The following is a 19461-nucleotide window of genomic DNA, read 5'->3' on the forward strand; positions in this document are numbered from 1 at the left end:
TGCAGACTTTGTTGGAGGAAAGAACTTTGACAAGAATTTTGTTGCCAGATCATTCCAGGTGGCAATAGAGTTGGGTGGTAAGGAGTTTAACCAACTCTTGGCTCGTTCTCTGAGCGAGAATGGGAACAGTCTCAGTCGAATGGCATCATCACTAACTCCATTAACTTTAAAAGTTTCACAAAGTTCCATGAAGTTAGAGAGATGCAGATTAGGATCTTCAGAAGGGAGGCCACCAAACTGAACTGAAGACTGCACCATTTGAAGTATGGCAGGTTTAATCTCAAAGTTGTTCGCATCCACTGCCGGTGGCCTGATACATGACTGCACTCCCGTCAGAGTAGGGAGAATGTAATCTCTCAAGCTACAACCATTAGCTTGATCTTCCACGGCGCCACCATTATTACCGTTATTACCTCCATTGTTTGCAGCATTAGCATTCACATTAGCAGCCATGATTTCTGAAGTTTCAGCAGTTGCTGAAACTCCTTCTTGCCTCTTGTTCTTTCGGTTTCTCCTACAAGTTTTCTCGATTTCAGGATCAACTGGTAATATGACAGCTTGTCCTTGACGGGGCATACACTTAGGATTCCTGAAATGGATCACGAAAATATTGCAAGAAAAAGGTTAGAAAATCAGCAAGAGAAAATATACCAAAGTAGAAGTTAGTATAATTTTATGTAATATTAATCTTTAAACAATTCCCCGGCAACGGCGCCAAAAACTTGTTACGAAAATTATAAACACTACGCAAGTATACGCAATCAAGTAGTAAACTCACACAGGTGAGGTCGAACCACAGGGAATTGGATTAAATACTACTAAACTATACCTATAATTCTATTTGGCAAATCGAAAAACAATTATGATTTAAGAGAATTAAAGTAATTCAGAAAACTCAAAACACAGTTAAAGTTTAAGCAAGATGAGATGATAGGGAGGAGAATCCTGTTGTTGTTTACCCAAATCGTTAATGCCTAATTGCTATCCTATTCTTGAAGTGAATGACAGATTATAAAGTAACCTAGCTCTTTTCAGATCTTCTAGATTCTAAATCACATGTTATCTAATTAATTCCTTAATTAAACTAACATGAAATTAGCATTAGGTAATAATCTACTCGTCACATAAGTCATGTAAATACTCTCGTTTCACATAGAACATCGATTATCCAAATTTTAGCATTCTCAATTCTCACTTTTCAGATTTCGAATTGAGATCATAAAGCATGCACAAGGTGATCAATCTTAAACATGAAATTAAGCGCAAATTAAGATAATTTCACAAACAAGAATGAAGGAATGGCAATTAAACATTAACTAGGCAAAACATTAAACAACAATCATCATCCTCCCTAAATGGGAAATTTAGTTCAGAAATAAATCCATAACCATTCCTATAGTAATATTCAACATAAAGAAATTAAAGAGGAATAAAGAAAGAAACTGTTGGTGGATGAATTCTGGATCTTCACTTGAATCACTATGCTCTTCCTGCCGTTCTCTGCTGTGTTTTAGGGTTCCAAATCGCTTCCCCTGACTTCCAATCGCAGTTTTCTATTTATAACTAATTTTTAGGGTTCGATGGACAAAAATGCCCCTGAGCCGTACGGGATCTCGCCGCGGCCATACTTCCTCTCGCCGCGGCCAGATAAGTGCTAAAAAACACGGTTCTGTAACTAGCATTTGGCCGCGGCGAAGGTGTATCTCGCCGCGGCGACTGTAGCTCCAAAATTCCCTTATTGATTTCGTGATCTAGCCGCGGCCAAGCTGTGTCTAGCCGCGGCCAGATATCCAGTTTTCCTCGAAATGGTGTTTTTCTTGGCCCAGCTCGTCTTTTACTAGACTTTTACATCCCGAGTCCTCTATTATTCCAAAGAACCTGAAAACATAGAAAACAAGCGTAATTCTGTCCCAACACAGTGAAAAACGCACATAAAATAGATCCAAAATATAGGCTAAAAATAGCCTAACAGTTTCTTCTTGCAACCAAATTTTTTTAAATCCGAACCTTGATTTTGATTTCTGTTGAGGCACATGTTGCAGAGGTGTAATTCTGGTTTGAAGTGCTCTATGATCCGATTGGAAAAAGTCTAAATGTTTAATAGTTGGTTCGGAGATGACTGTAGACCAGTAGGAGTTAATGAAACCATAATCCAATCTCTCTTTGACATTAACACCATTGACAATTTTGTTATGCCGCGTGAATCTTTCACCTTCAAAGTTTATTTCTCTTAAGCCACAAAGATCAACAACATTTCGAAAAGCATCGATTTGGTGTTCAGGTTTTGGTGGACCACCAGATTTATCCGAATGGGAAAAAATTTCATTAAAACTCCCATGACAATCCAAGGCAATAATGGAGCTGTGTCTTTGAGTTTCTTTAGTAATTCCTAATTAAGAAATCTTTGAGAGGCATTGGGAGCACCATAAAAACCCAAAAAGTGCCATGAGGAACCATCGGCAAGAGCCATATAACAGTAGGGGTGAGCAACGGTCGGTTTGGTCGGTTTTTTACACAAAAAAAATCCAAAATTCGGTTTTCAGTTTTTATGGTTCTAATCCGAAAACCGACCGACCATTATAAAAATATAAAAAAACCGACCGTTTTAATCCACGGTTTGGTCGCTTTAAACCGACCAAACCGAACTTCATTTTTTTTAAAAAAAAAATAAGTTTTTAAATTTTTTATAATTATTTGAAAACTAAAAAATTAAAGTATTATATCAAATATCATATAATTTAAAAATAAAACTTTCTAAGTTAAATAAATAATGTAAAATAATTTTTTTTAAATTTGTTCAAATTATTTGTGCTACTAATATGGTAATGAGTTATATTAAAAAAGTAGTATTATTTTATGAATGTATGTATATAATACGTAAATGCCTCAAATTATAATAAAATAAATAATGAATAATTGAGACTTTAAATAAAAAAATATAAGTAAACTTAGATTAATAAAATTGTATATTAAATATGTACAAAAATAATATATATTACATATAATATATATGTTCGGTCGGTTCTCGGTTTAATCGGTCGGTTTGCGATTGACACTAAAACCGACCATGTTAAGGAGGTTTTAACCGAAGTCGGTTTTTTCGGTTTTCGGTTTTTTCGGTGTCGGTTTTTTTGGTGTTCGGACGGTCGGTTTACTCGGTTTGGTCGGTTTCTTGGATTTTTTGCTCACCCCTATATAACAGTCAACAAAATTTATTCCATAGTTTAAAATAGTACATGAGACTTCCAAAGAAATAATAAACCCCCACTAAGACCAACTCTAGGAACTTTTATACATTAGGAAATTGAAATACATTGCGAAACTTAGTTATAGAATCAAGACAAAGTTTAGATTCCATAATGAAAATGGCATCGGGAGAGGTTTGTGAAATGAGCAGTCGCAAATGTCGGAACGCTCTCGGATTGCTAAAGCCCCGAGCATTCCAGCTAACAATATTCATGGTGATTGGCAAGGCTAAGTAGCAGCCTTCACCAAAGAAACGCCATCACAAATTACCTCATGTGAATGATTGGACAATTCAGAAGAAGGTTCAAGTTGCTAGTGTAGCAGAGAGTTTGTAGTGTCAGCTAGAGGAGTGGCTCTTGTGCGACATCTTTTAAGGACATTTCTAACATTTCCTCCTGTAGTAACCAATTGTCTTTTGGTGAAGATGAAAGACATTTTGTTTTCATTAGTTGTGGCATAAGAGTTATTGAAACCTGGTGGAGCAAATGGGATATTCGCAGCAATAGTTTGCTCAATAGCAACAGATGTTGAGTGAGCCATCTCTACTTTTGATGGAGGAATTTTTGTGTTGTTGTGATTCGAGAAGAGATGTGTATGTATGCTGGAGGAGTAGGAATTTACAAAGCAACAGAGCTATTTGTTAATTTTGAGGATGTGGCAACATCTATATTGCAGATCTTCTCCTTAGAGGTTCGACTAAGACTTAGTGATGGTAGAAGACTTTGATATGTTAAGTGAGAAGTGGAGGTATTACCAGGCTTGGCCGAAGCAATTGAGAAATTGGCAACAGTATTATTTAATATATCAATCATCAGAGAGTGAGTAGAGGATGGAGCAAGTTGTCCTTAAGAAGCCAGATCAATGATAACTTTTGAAGAACAATCTTTCTCTTGTGAAAATTGCGAATGCAGATGTTGAATAACATTTTCATTTGAGTCCATAATTCCTTTACCCTTTTCCCAATTAGTGATCAATGGTGGCAAAGCACAAGGCTATCGTATTTGATGAGTGATTGGGTTAATTGTGTTACGGGCCAGGCGGGTAATGAAAGGTCAAGGTCCAGATTTGGAGAAATCTTGCCTGTAACGATTGTATCCTGAGTTAGGTAAAGTAGAACCTTTGATCCAAGGCCCATAAGGGAGATCAGGGTCTCCACCTTCATCAATCTTTTCCAAGAAAACAGGGCATTTGTCAAAAACATGGCATATAATACCACATTCATAACAGAAATCAGGTAGTCTTTCGTAACGGTATTCTAGCCATAATTCGCCAGCCATCCATGGGAAAGTAACAGTGTTCCCTCTAAGCAGAGGTTTGAACACGTCTATGGAAACTCTAATCCTTAAGAAGGGACCCCAACCTTCATTGAGAGAGTCTTCATGAACTTCAATGAACGATCCAATCTGATTGCCAATAACTTGTGCAAGAAATTCTAATTTGCTTAAAAATGGCAGACGATAGACTTGTATCCAGAAAGGAGTAATAGAGTATGTCTCCATTGATGCATTAAAGAATCATATGTTGATTGTAGAAATGCCATGGTTCTTTAGATAGAACTCGTCTTAGGTCTCCTTCACAGCCGAAAGATACCATGTAAGAATCAAATTCGTAGCTAGACATGGTGACTTCAGATCTTTCTTTCCAATGAGTAGTGATGAAATTGTTGAATTGCTTCAGGTTGTAACCTTTTTTTGAGAAAAATTTACATATTAGCTGGTGAGATGTAGGGCGTGGCGGAGGAATAGCGATGTTGGTAAGGTTGATAACTTCACGCTCTCTAATAGATAGAGCATTTGATAGGTCGGGGTTGAAGGAATCCATAAGGCAATTAAATTTGAAAATAAAAAAACCAGATAGAAAATCAAAGATAGAGGGGATCGTAGACAGTTGTAAATAGTGGAGGATGGTGACAAAAGCAGATATAGATGGTGGTAGGAGAGGTTAAGGGTGATGGAAGTGGAGATAAATTGTTAAAAGACAGTTAAAAAGATAAAAAATAATCAACTGCCACAGAGCAAATTGAAGGGCAGACAATGCTCAATCTTCATTCAAAAAAAAAAAGGAATAATGTAAGGAGATTTTTTTAGAGAAATAATGTAAGTGGATTCAAAAGAATAATGTGATATGTGACTCAAATATATTTTTATAAAATTGTCACCCTTTTATATGGACAAATTGATTATGTATATATCAATTGACATATAAAATTAAATTTAATATTGACTTCACTTATGTGAGAGATTTTTCTCTTAAAAAGAAATTATGTGAGAACTTTATCAAATTAACTTTAAGAGAGAACATTTATTAACACCCAAACAAATTATTTAGGAAGAAGAGTTTGGAATGGAAATGTATAAAAATAAAAAATAAAAATAAGTTGTACATATTGTTGGTGATTTTATACTGATGGGAAACCAAATGGCAAGTTTTATTAAGAAAATTTTATATATATTTTTTTAGGTAAGGAATGTTTCTAGTTAATGTTGGTTGCTTGGAGGCTTTATGGTGATAGTTTTTTTTTTTTTTTGTTATGGTGATAGTTGATAGGACGTACCTATGTAAATTTCACGAAACTACACTCACATTAGTTTCTTAAAAATAAGTTTTTTTAGAAATAATTACATAAGATACTATTTTTTGTAAAAAAAATTACATTTTTATATTTAATTTTTTTTATACTTTTACGGTTTTCTATAGAAACAATACGAAAATAACAAGAAAACTACATAAAAATAACATGAAAATAACATATAAATAACATCAAAACAACAACAAAAAATAACATACAGATAACAAAAAATCAACAACAAATTAACAAGAGTGCAACATAAAAAGACCGTATTTTCTGTATATAAAATAAAAAAAATCATAAAAATATTTAAAATTCCGTGAGACCGTATTTTTATAATTTTTTTTGTTATTATTGTGTATTTGTGAAATAATTCCTTTTTTTTTTAATAAAGAAGAGAATAATTAAAGATGGAATATATCAAGTGAGTTATTTTACATTTTTTTTAAAAGAAATTAAGAATGATTCTCTAGGTAGAGAAACACTATTTATTACTCTAAATTTATTTTATTATTTTTGTTTGTTTATTTTATATGTATGTATATAACTTAATATTATATATTTTAAAATATAATAATTTTGTGATGTAGAGAAAAAATAGAGAAGTTGATATATTGTATGATATAATGTAAAAATTTGAGGTAAAATAAAAAAAAAATTAATGATGTATTTTAAATAATAGAGTAAAGAAGATGATGTTAGAGCACTCACATTTGTTAATTCAAAATAGCTAATTATTTCAAAATTTGAAGAATTGAGGAAAAAACTCTTCCAACAAATGAGCTATTATTGCTCAAGAGTTAAGCTAAACAATAGTGCTTAGCCACATTTGGGGGGAGATTATCGTGCTACTTAGAGGTGTGTATAAATCGATCTAATCAAATTACAAATGATCGATCTAATTACAATTGTCTGCCAAACATTGAATATCTAATTGTGATCAGATCAGATTAGATGTTACTTTTAAATTTCTAACTGAATCAAATCAGATGTTGGATGAGGTGTTCAAAAGTTCAATACATCCAATATTCAATCGAACTAATTAGTATTTTCATTTAGTTTAGATAAATAATAAAATTTTATTGTTATACTTAAAATATATATATATGTATGGATGCACTCTTAATGAGTATTACCCATGAATGGGTAAAATTAGAAAATTTTGAGTTTTTATGCTTAATTTTTCTATCTAATTAAAAAAAATCTTTCTTTTTTATATCATATGGGCTGAGATTATTCCATCGGTAAAAAAAAAAATTAATAAGTTTTTTAGCAAGAAATATAAGAAAAGAAAAAGTTGAGTTTGAGTAAAATACTTTTGTATGAACATATTTTTGATATAGTGTAAAAAGAGATATTTTTTTATATTTTTTTTAATTAAGTAGTTAAATTAAGCATAGAAATTCAAATTTGTGATTTTATTATTCGTTATTAGATCAAAATTCGATGGTTTGATATTTTTAAAATTAATATTTATAGTTAAATTTGTTTAGTAACCATTCATGGGTAATACCCATTTAGAAGTGTTCCATCTTAATGGGTATTACCCATGAATGGTTACTAAACAAATTTAACTATAAATATTAATTTTAAAAATATCAAACCATCGAATTTTGATCTAATAACGAATAATGAAATCACAAATTTGAATTTCTATGCTTAATTTAACTACTTAATCAAAAAAAAAATATCAAAAAATATCACTTTTTTACACTATATCAAAAATATGTTCATACAAAAATATTTAACTCAAACTCAACTTTTCTTTTTCTTATTTTTCTTGCTAAAAAACTTTTTTTTTTAATTTTATTTTTACCGATGGAACAATCTCAGCTCATATGATATAAAAATGAGAGATTTTTTTTAATTAGATAGGAAAATTAAGCATAAAAACTCAAAATTTTCTAATTTTACCCATTCATGGATAATACCCATTAAGAGTGCACCCATATGTATATATATGAATATTAAAATTAAATTTTTACTTCTTTTTTATTTTGGTTGAATTGGATAATCCAATTCAATCTAATAAATATATGATCTAAAATATTGGATGCATTCGATTCGATCCGATCCAAAAAACTATACCTAAAATATTGGATAAATCAGAACTAATTCAATAAATATACATGAAATACATCAATGGATAAAACTGATCTAATTCAACATCCATTGGATATTGGATCGATCAGATGACTAAAATTAATTAGATTGGAACAGATGATAAAATTTAGCATCCAATATATAATTGGATTGGATATGGATTGACCTAAAAATATTAAATGTGGTCTAATAAATACTTCTGTTGTTGTAATTTGCAACACGCAAGTATACGTATCATTTAAACAAGTAATACTCACAAAGAGTGAGGTCGATCCCACGAGGATTGTAGTTAAGTACGTTAAAATTAAATTCTTACTTCTATTTGGCTAAATAAATTTGAGTGAAAATTATAACTAGGAAACAATAAAAAATAGTGAAAGTAAAAAGTAGGTAAATTAACAATGAATAAAAGTTAGAGCTTTCGATTTCAATTGTATCTATTGATTATGATTTAATACGATTATCTTTCTATTACCAATTTTTATGCAATAGCAGGTTTACTAAAGTAATTTATAATCTTCTCAAATATATAAACTTCAATCACTTGTAAATTTTCTACCATCGCTATAAATTAAACATGTAACATGCATTATTTGTCTCTGCCTATGATCTTCTACAATCTTTAATACAAGATGTAAATATTGTGCTAAATTTGATACAGAAAATAATTAAATATAATATTTAGCACAATATTTGTAATTATGCTCCCATGCACAATAATATTTTAAGAGACAAATTAGTCAAAAAGCAAAATAATATTAATCACTATCAATAAATTAAATATTTAAAATATTATAAATAAATATATGTATTAAAGTATATCATTAATCATAATGACAAAAGTGTAACTACAAAAATAGTATTTATTGTGTGTTAAATTTGATACAATGAATATAACCTTATCTTTTCTTTTCTCATAACTCTCTCTTTTCTCTCTTTCTGTCAAGTTCAAAAAGAAATGGGAAGCGGGACAGATATCTTCTTCTCAGCACCGGAGGTAAGATTCATTCTGGCATTCTTTTATCTTGTTCTCTCTTTAATAAGATTAGAGTTAAGTTCTCTTTAGTCTTTTTGTCATTTTTTTCATCAATGAAATCGTGTAGGTTTGTTCTGTTCTAATCAATGTCAAAATATATGAAGAAAATCTTTAAAGTTTTATATGGTGTTGTTTTCTTATAAGATCTACCATCAATTTTTTTCTTTTGCATTTTAAATTTTGTATATTCTGTTTTTATTTTTATTATTTTCTTGTATAATCTTGTTTTGATAGTTGTAAGAGGAAAGAGTACGGAGGAAACTATGAAGTTTTCTTCAAAGAATTTGTTGTCCAAAAATTTCTTGTTTCTGTAAAGTTGAATTGTTATAATGGGATATATTGTAATCTTTTTGTTATTGGTTTGTTCTATATTTGCGCCATTTTTATGTCTTTGGCGCCTTACAAGGCTATAGCGCCTATTATATGGCTGGCCCCTAATTATTTAGGGTAGTTTGTTTAAAATTTTCACGACTTCTTGTATTGAAAATATAATAAAATGTTGGCACAATAAAATTGTAAAATAAACAAGTTATGCACTTGACAAATTTTACTAGTTGGAATATAAGGGTTATTTAAGTTAAGATATGATGTAAAGAAAATTTTAAAATGATATTTTAAAAAATTTCAAGTGAAATAAGGTTTAAGGAGGATTAAGTTTAAACGATAATAGCTTTTAGCTATGGTTGGTTCATATTTTTAGGAATTATTAGCAAAAAGGGAAAGTGGTGGAATTTAATATTCAGATTCTAATATTATTATTTAAAATTAATCAAGTCATTTAAAGAATAATAAATACAAAGATATTGTAATAAAAGGAGGTGAGAATACTAATATTGTTAAATGCGAATTTATTGTGTTCAGATATATTTGGGAAGTCAAATTTTATGGAATTTGGTTTGTAATTTATGTCGTATAGGAAGATATCATTATAAATGTTTTTATGGTAACTTAAAAGAATACAATTTTTGGAAGTTTTACAACTTGTCTTTTGGAAATTAAAATAAGAATAATTATGTCATAATAACTAAATTGGATTATTTTAAGTAATTTCAATTCTAGATTGATTTGATTATAATAAAGTTTTACCATAAGTAAAAATGTATAAAAATTGCTTTTTTGGGATAAGTACAATAAAGTAATTTCTAATATTTTAGAAATGGGGACATTAATAATGAATTAATATAGTTGATTTTGTCTATTTTGGGAAGGATTATGGAATTAATGGGTCATTAATGCTTAATAATCAAGGTTATTTTGTTTCATTGTATTGAATTACACTAATCATTGATAATCAAGGTTATTGAAGTACATTATTCGTTGCTTACTTTATTATTGCGATAATTTTCAAAGTAAACTTTTGATATCCTATGGATGGGAGCATGGCAGGATTTTTGTTATTACTAGATTACATATGAAAATTTTTAGGTTTTAGGGTCTTAGTAAGGGATAGTAATCCTAAGATGATGATGAAGTAAAATACAAGAGTTAAGTTGCTACTAGCCAAAGGGTCTCCCTTTGGCTAATTATAGTATTTTATATGGGGATCTAGTTTTTCAATTTTTGAGTTTTGAGTGTTTTGATCGGATTGATTATTTTCTAATAAAATCTTTTGGTTTTTTGATTTGTTTTCAGTTTATTCATATTTGTTAGCTTTAGTGACGACTATCAACAATGGGGAGATGTATTTCAACAAGTTAGGAGCGTTGTTTGAAGATGTTATAGCTTTATTGTCTAAATTTCCGGGGGCAGTTTTGTCCCATGTGGCTCGCTCTGAGAATTTAGCGGCCCATGGCTTGGCAAAGCATGCTCTGCGGTTAGACGATGAGCTATCCTGGTTCGAGGAGGTTCCAGCGCCGGTGGCGGACGTGTGCGTCGTAAATTCATGAGTGATTCTAATCACTTTGTCAAAAAAAAAAAATTGATACAATGCTATATTTATACTAATTTTTTTTAAAAAAAAAAAATTATTAAAAATGTTAAAAGAAAATAGCAATACACAATCTATTTACCACTATTAAGATCCTCTAAGAAAAAATTAATTTTTTCATATGGATATTTCAATTGTGTAAAGACTTTACAGATAATATGCTACACTATTGATTTGGCAGAATCAAGGTTAAAAATATGTCCTAACTAATGAGTCTTTTCTCTTTTTATAAATGAAAAAAAAAAAATGCTAGCAACAACAAATATGCATATAAATTATAAATAGGGAGTGTACAGCTTGCTTTGAAAAAGAAGAGAGAAAAATTCTAGATAACAGCTATAAATGACATGTTAACAGTCCAAATGTGTGGTGTAGGTGAAATTGAGGGAAAGGGACCCAAGGGCAAGGGTTAAAGTGGTATATATATGACAATGTGTGTGGCAAATCATTAAACTAGTCAAATTTCACCAATAAGGTGATTAGTCAAAGCTCGCCCACGAGGAGAAAGTTGATTAAACTGGCCATGGATAGTTACAGCTTGGATAGGGATAGGACAAAACTTATCCAAACTTCAAAATTAAAATCAAAATTTGGTAAGAAGCATAGAGAGTCCCACATACTTAAATGCCGCCACTGCCCAATCTATTTCTTGAATATTACCTATAAAACCGAGTCCATGATTAACCAACACTTTACAGAGATGGACCCTTTTTTATTTATTTGTGTCATTTCAATCATCATACCACACACGCTCTAATTTATTATATGAGCTTAATACCATGTTCGGTTCATTCAATGTTCAATCTAACCGTGAGAAAGAAAAATTAAAAGATCATGTTCGGTTCCTTTAATAATACAAAATTAAAATATAATTTATTTCAACAAAATTTAATCTAAGTAACAGCAAATTCAATAGATAAATGATTGATTAATAACTAAAATATAACTTATAGTGTTAAAAGTTTAATTTAATAGTGTGTTAAATAGTTATATAAGATTATTTTATTCTTTTTATTTTATTTTACTCTTTTACCTTAGTTGTTTACATAAAACTTTCTTATTAATTGTACTAGTAAATAATTCGCCATTCACAGTAGATGTTTAAAAAATTTTAAATTATATATATAAAATAAATTATGTGTTTTATTTGATGATAACTAAATAATAAAATTGCATTAAATTTTAACATTATTAATTTTTCATAGAAATTTTTTAAAAAAATATGAGAAGTTAGATGTAAAATTTGGCAAACCCAACTCAATGATTTAGAATCTGAGCCTTATAAGTGCCTTATTTAAGACAATAACGAAATCTGTTACTGATAATAACAAAGTGTTTAGCTTTATATATAGAAATAGATAAATAAATAGGTTATTTTTAGCTAATAGTGTTATTTAGAGAGATTTTAAAATGATATGTCACAACTTCATATCTCTCATTTATATATATATATTATATAGAACTAGGTGATTGTTACGTGTCAAACCACGTAGTGTTAGTTTTATTTAATATTTTAGTTTTTTATTTTAATTAATAATTAAAATAGTATAATTATTTGAACGATTTGTTTTATAAAAATAAAATATGTGTCAGTATATTTAGTAAGTAAAACATAGTTGTGTTATAATAATATATGTTATTAATAGTAAAATGTACATTAATCTTCTAATTGAAAAAAGTTCTATTATCTCATTTCATATCTAATAATAGCTACACAACTATATATTTATAGACTTTCACATTCTTTGCAAATTACTAATAAGCACCAATAATATTTTCATATTCTAATATTTTTCAACCTTCTACTCTTTGTGGTAAAATTAAAAATAAAACTAAAAATAAGCACAAACATATAAGGTAAATACTAATTACAGCCAATTTCATCTTTTTTTTTTTAATTATTTTTTTAAGCCCAAGCCCAAAAATCTCTAAGCCAACACAATCAATCTTCTTTTATATTATCTATTCTAGATATTTTATCTATATTTTTTTTAAAAAAAAATAAATAAAAAAATTATTAATATTCTCCTAAGATAGATTTGTTAGAGAGATATGTGGCTAAGATAATTTTTTTAATTTAAAAAGAGATTATTAATATTTAAAAGATTGTTTATTTAAAAGATTGTATAATTTTTAATTTAATTATTGGGTTTATTTTTTAACGCCTAATCGTTAAATTTAACAGAATATTCTTTTATTTTTAAGTATATTCTGTTAAACCAAGAATGTTAAACCAAGAAATGCCGTTAGATAGGCACTTTTAATATATAAAGATATCTATATATTTTTTATTTTTATAATATTTTTCTAAATATCTACATATAACTAAGATATTTTTTAGTTATAACATTTTTGTCATTTATATAATTTACTTAGCTTAATATTTTTATTTTTATAAAATATCTAAGCATATAATAACCTTAATTAAAAAAAAATTATGAAAAATATTCTATTAAGTAATAATATATCTCTTAAATTAATAATTTCGTTACATAATCATATTTTATTGTATAAAATAAATATATATTTAAATAAAGAGATTTTAGAGGGGTTAAAAATTTAAATATAGTATAAATTAATTTGTTGTAAACACGTTAATAACAATTATCTCAAAAAAAAACAATAATTAATTTATAAATATTTATATAAAAATTAAAAAAAAATTGTTGGAGACACATTAATAATAATTACCTCAAAAAGATAATAATTGATTTATTAAATTTTATATTTATAAACTAATCAAATTTTAAAAAAAAATGAAAAGAATAATAGATAGTGATATTTATGAATATTTATGCATAAGTAGGTATATTTATAGTTTTTATTAATTAATAATAATCAATAATTTGAAATATATGTATATGAATATTTTTTAAAAAAAAAAGTATGAACATGAAAATATTAAGCAGAGAATACATAAACTTATTGTAATTAATTTTAGATTGTCACGGTCTAATTTCTCTCATTTGATTGATTGATTGACATTTTTCAAGAATGTGAAAAGAAAAAAAAAATAATATAAATTAAAGATATATTTTATATAAAATAAAAATAATAAAATAGAATGTTTTTGAAGTGTAAATAAAATTTCATTATTTTCAACCAAAAATATATTTTTTTTAAAACGTTGATTATAAATTTTTGTCCGTGCATATTACTATTTCAAGGCATCAACCTAAATAAAGCCAAATTAAGGCCAAAATTCTGATAGATATTACAGAGAAATTTTTTCTAGAGTAATTTCAAAATGCAACCTTACTTCAGAAACTAAATCAAAATATTAATGACACAAAATATTTGAAGAAAAAAATTTGTTAAAATGAACTCATGTAGCCAAGGTAGGAAAAAATGGCTTCTCTCCTACATTCTCCTCATTTGCAGAAATGCATGGAGCATTAATTACTGATTGAGGCTCTGAGGAAGCTGACTGAGAGGGAAAAACAGTCAAATCTCAAAAATATAGAAATCATTATTTCAAAAGATAGTCACCAATTCACGAGTCTATGCATGTCATGCGACAATATATTCCACTTACCTTTGACACACACGAATCCACGCTAATGCTTTCCAGTAAGTGTGTGCCAACAGACTTTGGAGATAGAGATGAATCTGCACAAATGTTGCGTTTCCTTATCATTTCTGTGGCATCAGCAGTCTAAATTTACTTGAAATAATCTATTAGTGTGCAATTATCCAATCCTTTATGGTTAAACTGAGTACAGCCCCTCTTCAAAAAGACTCAGCAGAGCTAAAGTTTGCAAGAAACCTGTACATGCTGCAGCCCCAATCATGTAATCCTTGTTTGAGCATCTTCCTGTGCTGTTTCCGTTAACATTATCAATCCTGGCATAATTGCATAATTTTAACATTACTAGTAAATCAGTTATATGAGAATCTATTAATGTGATTTATCCATCAGATTTTCATTCCAATTCAAGCACAGCAACTAGTGTAATCGTGTTCATTAGGATTTTAATATTAATACAGTTATTAGTATTATACCCTTTTCTGGTTTCTACAAGGTTTTTAAGATCTTGGAGGAAGACTCAGAATCTGTGTTACTTGTGCGAATACACAAACATGAACAAACTAGAATCCTTAATTTTATAAATATATCAGTCAACAACTTATTGCTGCATATTTAAGATTTGGACCTTGAACCAAGCAACCAGCACTTAATTATTCTGTCTACCTTACAAAAGACCTGAACTGCAGCATCTACACTAGGCTGTTTCTTCTCACATTTTCTATTTGATCATTTTAATTACATAATATTGCAAAATACTAATTAAAAATGAGTAATTTGCGGCATAAATATTTAAGTTTAACTACCAGTTGCAAATAAATACCAAGTTTAATTTTTTACGGTAATAATATCTCAGTTATAATTCTGGAACTTGGCTGTTAAGTTTTAAGTAAATTACTACGTGATAATTCTTGATTGATCCAAGTCATTAAATTTTTATTTTTTTAAAAAAACATTTGATCTAAATATTTCAATAAGATAATGACACGTGTACAATGGCTTAACATAGTTAGGTACTTACAGAGTTCTAAAAATATAAAGTGTTATTTCCGCTAAAAATTAAATTTATATATTTTTATTCGCAACTGAGAGTTAAACTTAAAAAATATACCGCAGTATAATAATAAAATTATACTACCTGTTACCAGTTGTCAAAGCCATGATGCTTCCTTCTTGGTATTCAAGTATTGAGGCGAACCTGTCTTTATCCTTGCAGTGAAATAAAATAGACATAATGTGTGCCTTTGAAGATCATCCAGAAATTATTAAGGAACTACTTGCTTAACAGAGGAAAACAATACATCACATAAAGGATATACATATTGAATAAACCATGAAAATATCATTCTATGGGATTGCCAGAAGAACATTCAAATTGAAAGCAACATAAGTTTTTTATAAAGCTCTGTCAAACACCTAGTTGAATTCTGAGTTCTAATAATACCAATTGTGCAAACAATCAGGGTTTATCTTATGCTTAAACTTACCAAATATATTCTTTTTGTTCATTAACACACTTTACATAGAAGCGTCTTTATATTATATTTTTGAGTTACACACCAATACTCTCTATATGGCCACTTGAGCTAGCCTCAAGTGGTTCATTAACACAATTTACTTGATATAATTAAAATATATTGATAAGTTTCTTAATAAAAATCCAACATATCTCTGAATTTACAGTCTTGTGACACTAGAAGTGAATGCAGTAACTATTTTTCCCTACCTCTTCATTAATATTTTTGAGATTGCCCTGAATACTCTTTATGACAATACCCAAACTCTGAAGTTCAGAGTGCAGTGCCTGAAACCAATTTTTCAAGAAATGTTTGAAAGGTAATTGACACATAAAAGCATAAATAAGTGACTGAGAACCAAATATCCAAACCTCTTTTTCTGAAATTAGATTCTCAATGACTACGTCCTTTGATGAAAGAATTTTCTGAAGGTGAGTTTTGGTTAAGGAAAGAACCCCAGGCTAAACATAATTTCCTTGAAGAGTAACACAAAATGAAATATTTATCCAACAGATATTGCAGTTATGATAAAATGAATTAAGTCCACTAGGCTTTGTTACTGATATGGATATCTCATCTATCTGAGTTTGACAGGCAGTACTAACTTTTGCTGCCTCAACCTGTGCTTCAAGCTCCGAGATTACTCTATTCTTTCTTTGTATCTCATATTCTTCACATTTCAGTTTTTCTTCCAAGTCAACAATCCTTTCTGCAGAAAAAGTCCAATATTGAGTCAATAATAAAACACAAGTACCATCAATATGCAGCTAGTTCAGTGCTTAATTTATTTATCATAAAACAAGCAAAATTCTATCACTCTGACTGGTCACTGGTACATTTTTGAACTTGATAAATGAAAGCAAATGAAGTGGTTTTCAAAAAAATCCCCACTTGCATCTACAAGCATCATGCATGCAGAAACTAATTCTCAACAAATTATGACTTGAACTACCAAAAACAACAAAAAATCAACTAATAAACTCAGATGATCACAAACTTTAATTACCAACAAACACTTTCTCGAATGCAGAGACTTTATCCAGTTTGTTGTTCAAGTCAGCCACTATAAACAGCAAAGTAAAACAGAAATCTTATCAGAAATTTCATGAACTGAAGTCCTAAATTCCAAAGCAACTGAGGCAAGAGTAAAGCTACTTGCCTAGATCTTCTTTTTCACTCATCATGTGTTGCACATTATCGACAACTTGCTTGACGGAAACTGCCTCTTTCTCTATAGAATCAAATAACAATAAATGAGACTTTACTTTTTCAGATAGGACGCCAAGCTTCCTATCCCTTATTTGAATTGCGCGCTTCATATCACAAGTAGATTCCTGATCATTAATATGGCATGTCACAGAGAAAATTACTGCATACACAACAACAATTTCACGAGGACATTACTAAAATTCAAATTAGATCATATTTACAAGTTTATAATGTACATTACTCTTACAAACATTCTCAAATTGCAAGCCTTAAATAAAAATTAAAGATACGTTTTACCCATTTCTTTTTACATTATTTTCACAAACCTCATACGCATTCACAAAACATTCCTTTGATTGGCTTAGGTTGTGTATGGTTTCCTGCAACTCTTTTTGCTTGTTTTCGAGCAACACATTGTCATTTTGAAGATAATTTACCTACAGAATAATAATAATAATACCCAACACAATTTAACCACGTTCAGACAATCACACTGTGATATCGAAAATGCCTACAGGTAATTTCACACACCTTTCTCTCAAGCTTCTGGCGATGTTCATTAGAGGAAGATAATTCAGCTTGCAATTCCTGAATCTTCCTAGCGAAATCTTCTTCATTTTGCTTTTGTTTCTGCATCCAAACATCACCGATCAATCATTCAAAGATTGAAAAACCTATTCCAATAAAAATAAATCATAAGAATAAGACCTGAATTCGATGATGAAGGTGCTCCGTCGCCGAACGTTCCCGTTCCTGAAAATTTTCCCAAAAGAGCTGAGAGAGAGAGAGAGAGAGATGGATATAGATAAAATGACGATGGAAAAGCATACTCGGACTTCTCGAAATTCAGAGATGAGAGTTCCGAGCTGGAGCTTGAATTTGGAGAGTTTTAGCAACTCCATATGTTCACCAAAATGATCCATAGCTGGAAAAGCTTAGCGGTGGAAGTGTTTGGGATTGGGAATCGAATGATTTCCTCAATGGTCGTCGCATTAATGAGCTGAGGAAATTGTGAAAGTGAACTTTCTGTAAATTTTTTGTATTATTATTTTTTTTCGATATTAGCTCGAAGGAACAAAAACAGAATAAGAGAGAGAGAGAGAGAGAGAGAGAGAGAGAGAGAGAGAGAGAGAGAGAACAGAGCAGTGAAGATGAGGAAAGAATGTGTATTATTCATTCAGTTACAACAATGAGAGAGATGCTACTTATAGTATGTGAGTACAAAAGAGAAAGCCATGTCCTTTTAACAAACTCATGTAACAACTAACAACAAATAACTAACACTAACTCTATCTTAACAAGTTTGATATTCCCTCTCAGTCTCAAGATGGACTATATATGTCCTTTAAGCCTAACTCTTCTTTGAAAAACTTGAACTGGTTAGGAAATAGTAGTTTAGTTAAGATGTTAGCAAGTTGTTTCTTTGAGGAGACATGAACTGTCTTTAAGATCCCTTCTTGCACTATCTCTCTAACCAAGTGGTAGACTATTTCAATATGCTTAGTTCTCTCATAAAAAATCAGATTTACTGCTATATGCTGTGCTGATTTGTTGTCATAATGTAGCAATGCGGCCCCTTTGTGCTCAATGTTCAACTCTTTTAGGATAGACAAAAGTCAAATAATTTCACAAGTTGTATTGTCCATTGTTTAATATTCAACCTCTGCAGAGGACCTAGAAATAGTGTGATGTTTCTTACATTTCCATGAGATGATTGAATCTCTAATGAAGATGCAAAACCTTGTTGTTGATCTCCTTGTATTTGGATAGGCAGCCCAATCCGAGTTAGTATAAGCCTAAATTTTGACTTCAGATGTACGTGGAAGGAAAATGCCTTAGCCAGGAGTTTGTTTAATATATTGCAGAACCCTTTGTACATTAAGATGACTAGCTCTTGGTGTGGCCAGAAATTGACTCAGTTTATTGACTGAGTATGAAATGTCTGGCCTTGTTATTGTTAGGTACTGCAACTTTCCCACAATCCTTCTATATAAGGTTGGATCTCCCAACTTTTCCTTCTCATCTTGGCCAAGTCTAAGATTAGCTTCCATAGGTGTGCTCATTAGTTCACAACCAAGACAACCAAGGTCCTCCAATAGTTGTAGTGCATATGGTCTTTGGGAGACAAAAATTCTCTTATCTGATCGAGCAACTTCCTGTCTTAAGAAGTATTTCAACTGTCCCAAATCTTTTAGCTTGAATTTATCATTGAACCTGAGTTATAGAGCTTCAAGCTCTTGAGCATTATTGCTGGCCAAGATGACATCATGTACATATACCAGTAGAAAGGTGAATCCTCCATGAAAATGTTTTATGAACAGAGAATGG

The 19461-nt window shown here is 29.9% G+C and overlaps 1 protein-coding gene across 7 annotated transcripts; it reads right to left on the reverse strand.

The window, feature by feature from the left end:
- Window positions 1-14008: 14008 nt before the first annotated feature.
- Window positions 14009-18385, reverse strand: LOC115702107 (uncharacterized). 7 transcript variants are annotated; one of them, XM_030629562.2, is made up of 13 exons: window positions 17964-18377; window positions 17842-17886; window positions 17665-17763; window positions 17460-17570; window positions 17084-17258; window positions 16931-16987; window positions 16497-16633; window positions 16296-16355; window positions 16134-16211; window positions 15546-15616; window positions 14648-14724; window positions 14417-14490; window positions 14009-14308 (listed from the first exon to the last, which is right to left on the reverse strand). In XM_030629562.2, exons 1-13 carry the CDS (start codon window positions 18054-18056, stop codon window positions 14207-14209), a joined length of 1179 nt encoding a protein of 392 aa, XP_030485422.2. In that variant the 5' UTR covers window positions 18057-18377; the 3' UTR covers window positions 14009-14206. The 7 variants fall into 7 exon arrangements, 5 of the variants coding, with proteins under 5 accessions (XP_030485422.2, XP_060969424.1, XP_030485420.2 ...); XM_061113441.1 differs by having other exon boundaries at window positions 14009-14304; window positions 16134-16355; window positions 17964-18385; XM_030629560.2 differs by having other exon boundaries at window positions 16134-16355; window positions 17964-18379.
- Between the last annotated feature and the right edge of the window lie 1076 nt (window positions 18386-19461).

The sequence above is a fragment of the Cannabis sativa genome, chromosome 4, assembly GCF_029168945.1.
Source record: "Cannabis sativa cultivar Pink pepper isolate KNU-18-1 chromosome 4, ASM2916894v1, whole genome shotgun sequence".
Classification (NCBI taxonomy): domain Eukaryota; kingdom Viridiplantae; phylum Streptophyta; class Magnoliopsida; order Rosales; family Cannabaceae; genus Cannabis; species Cannabis sativa.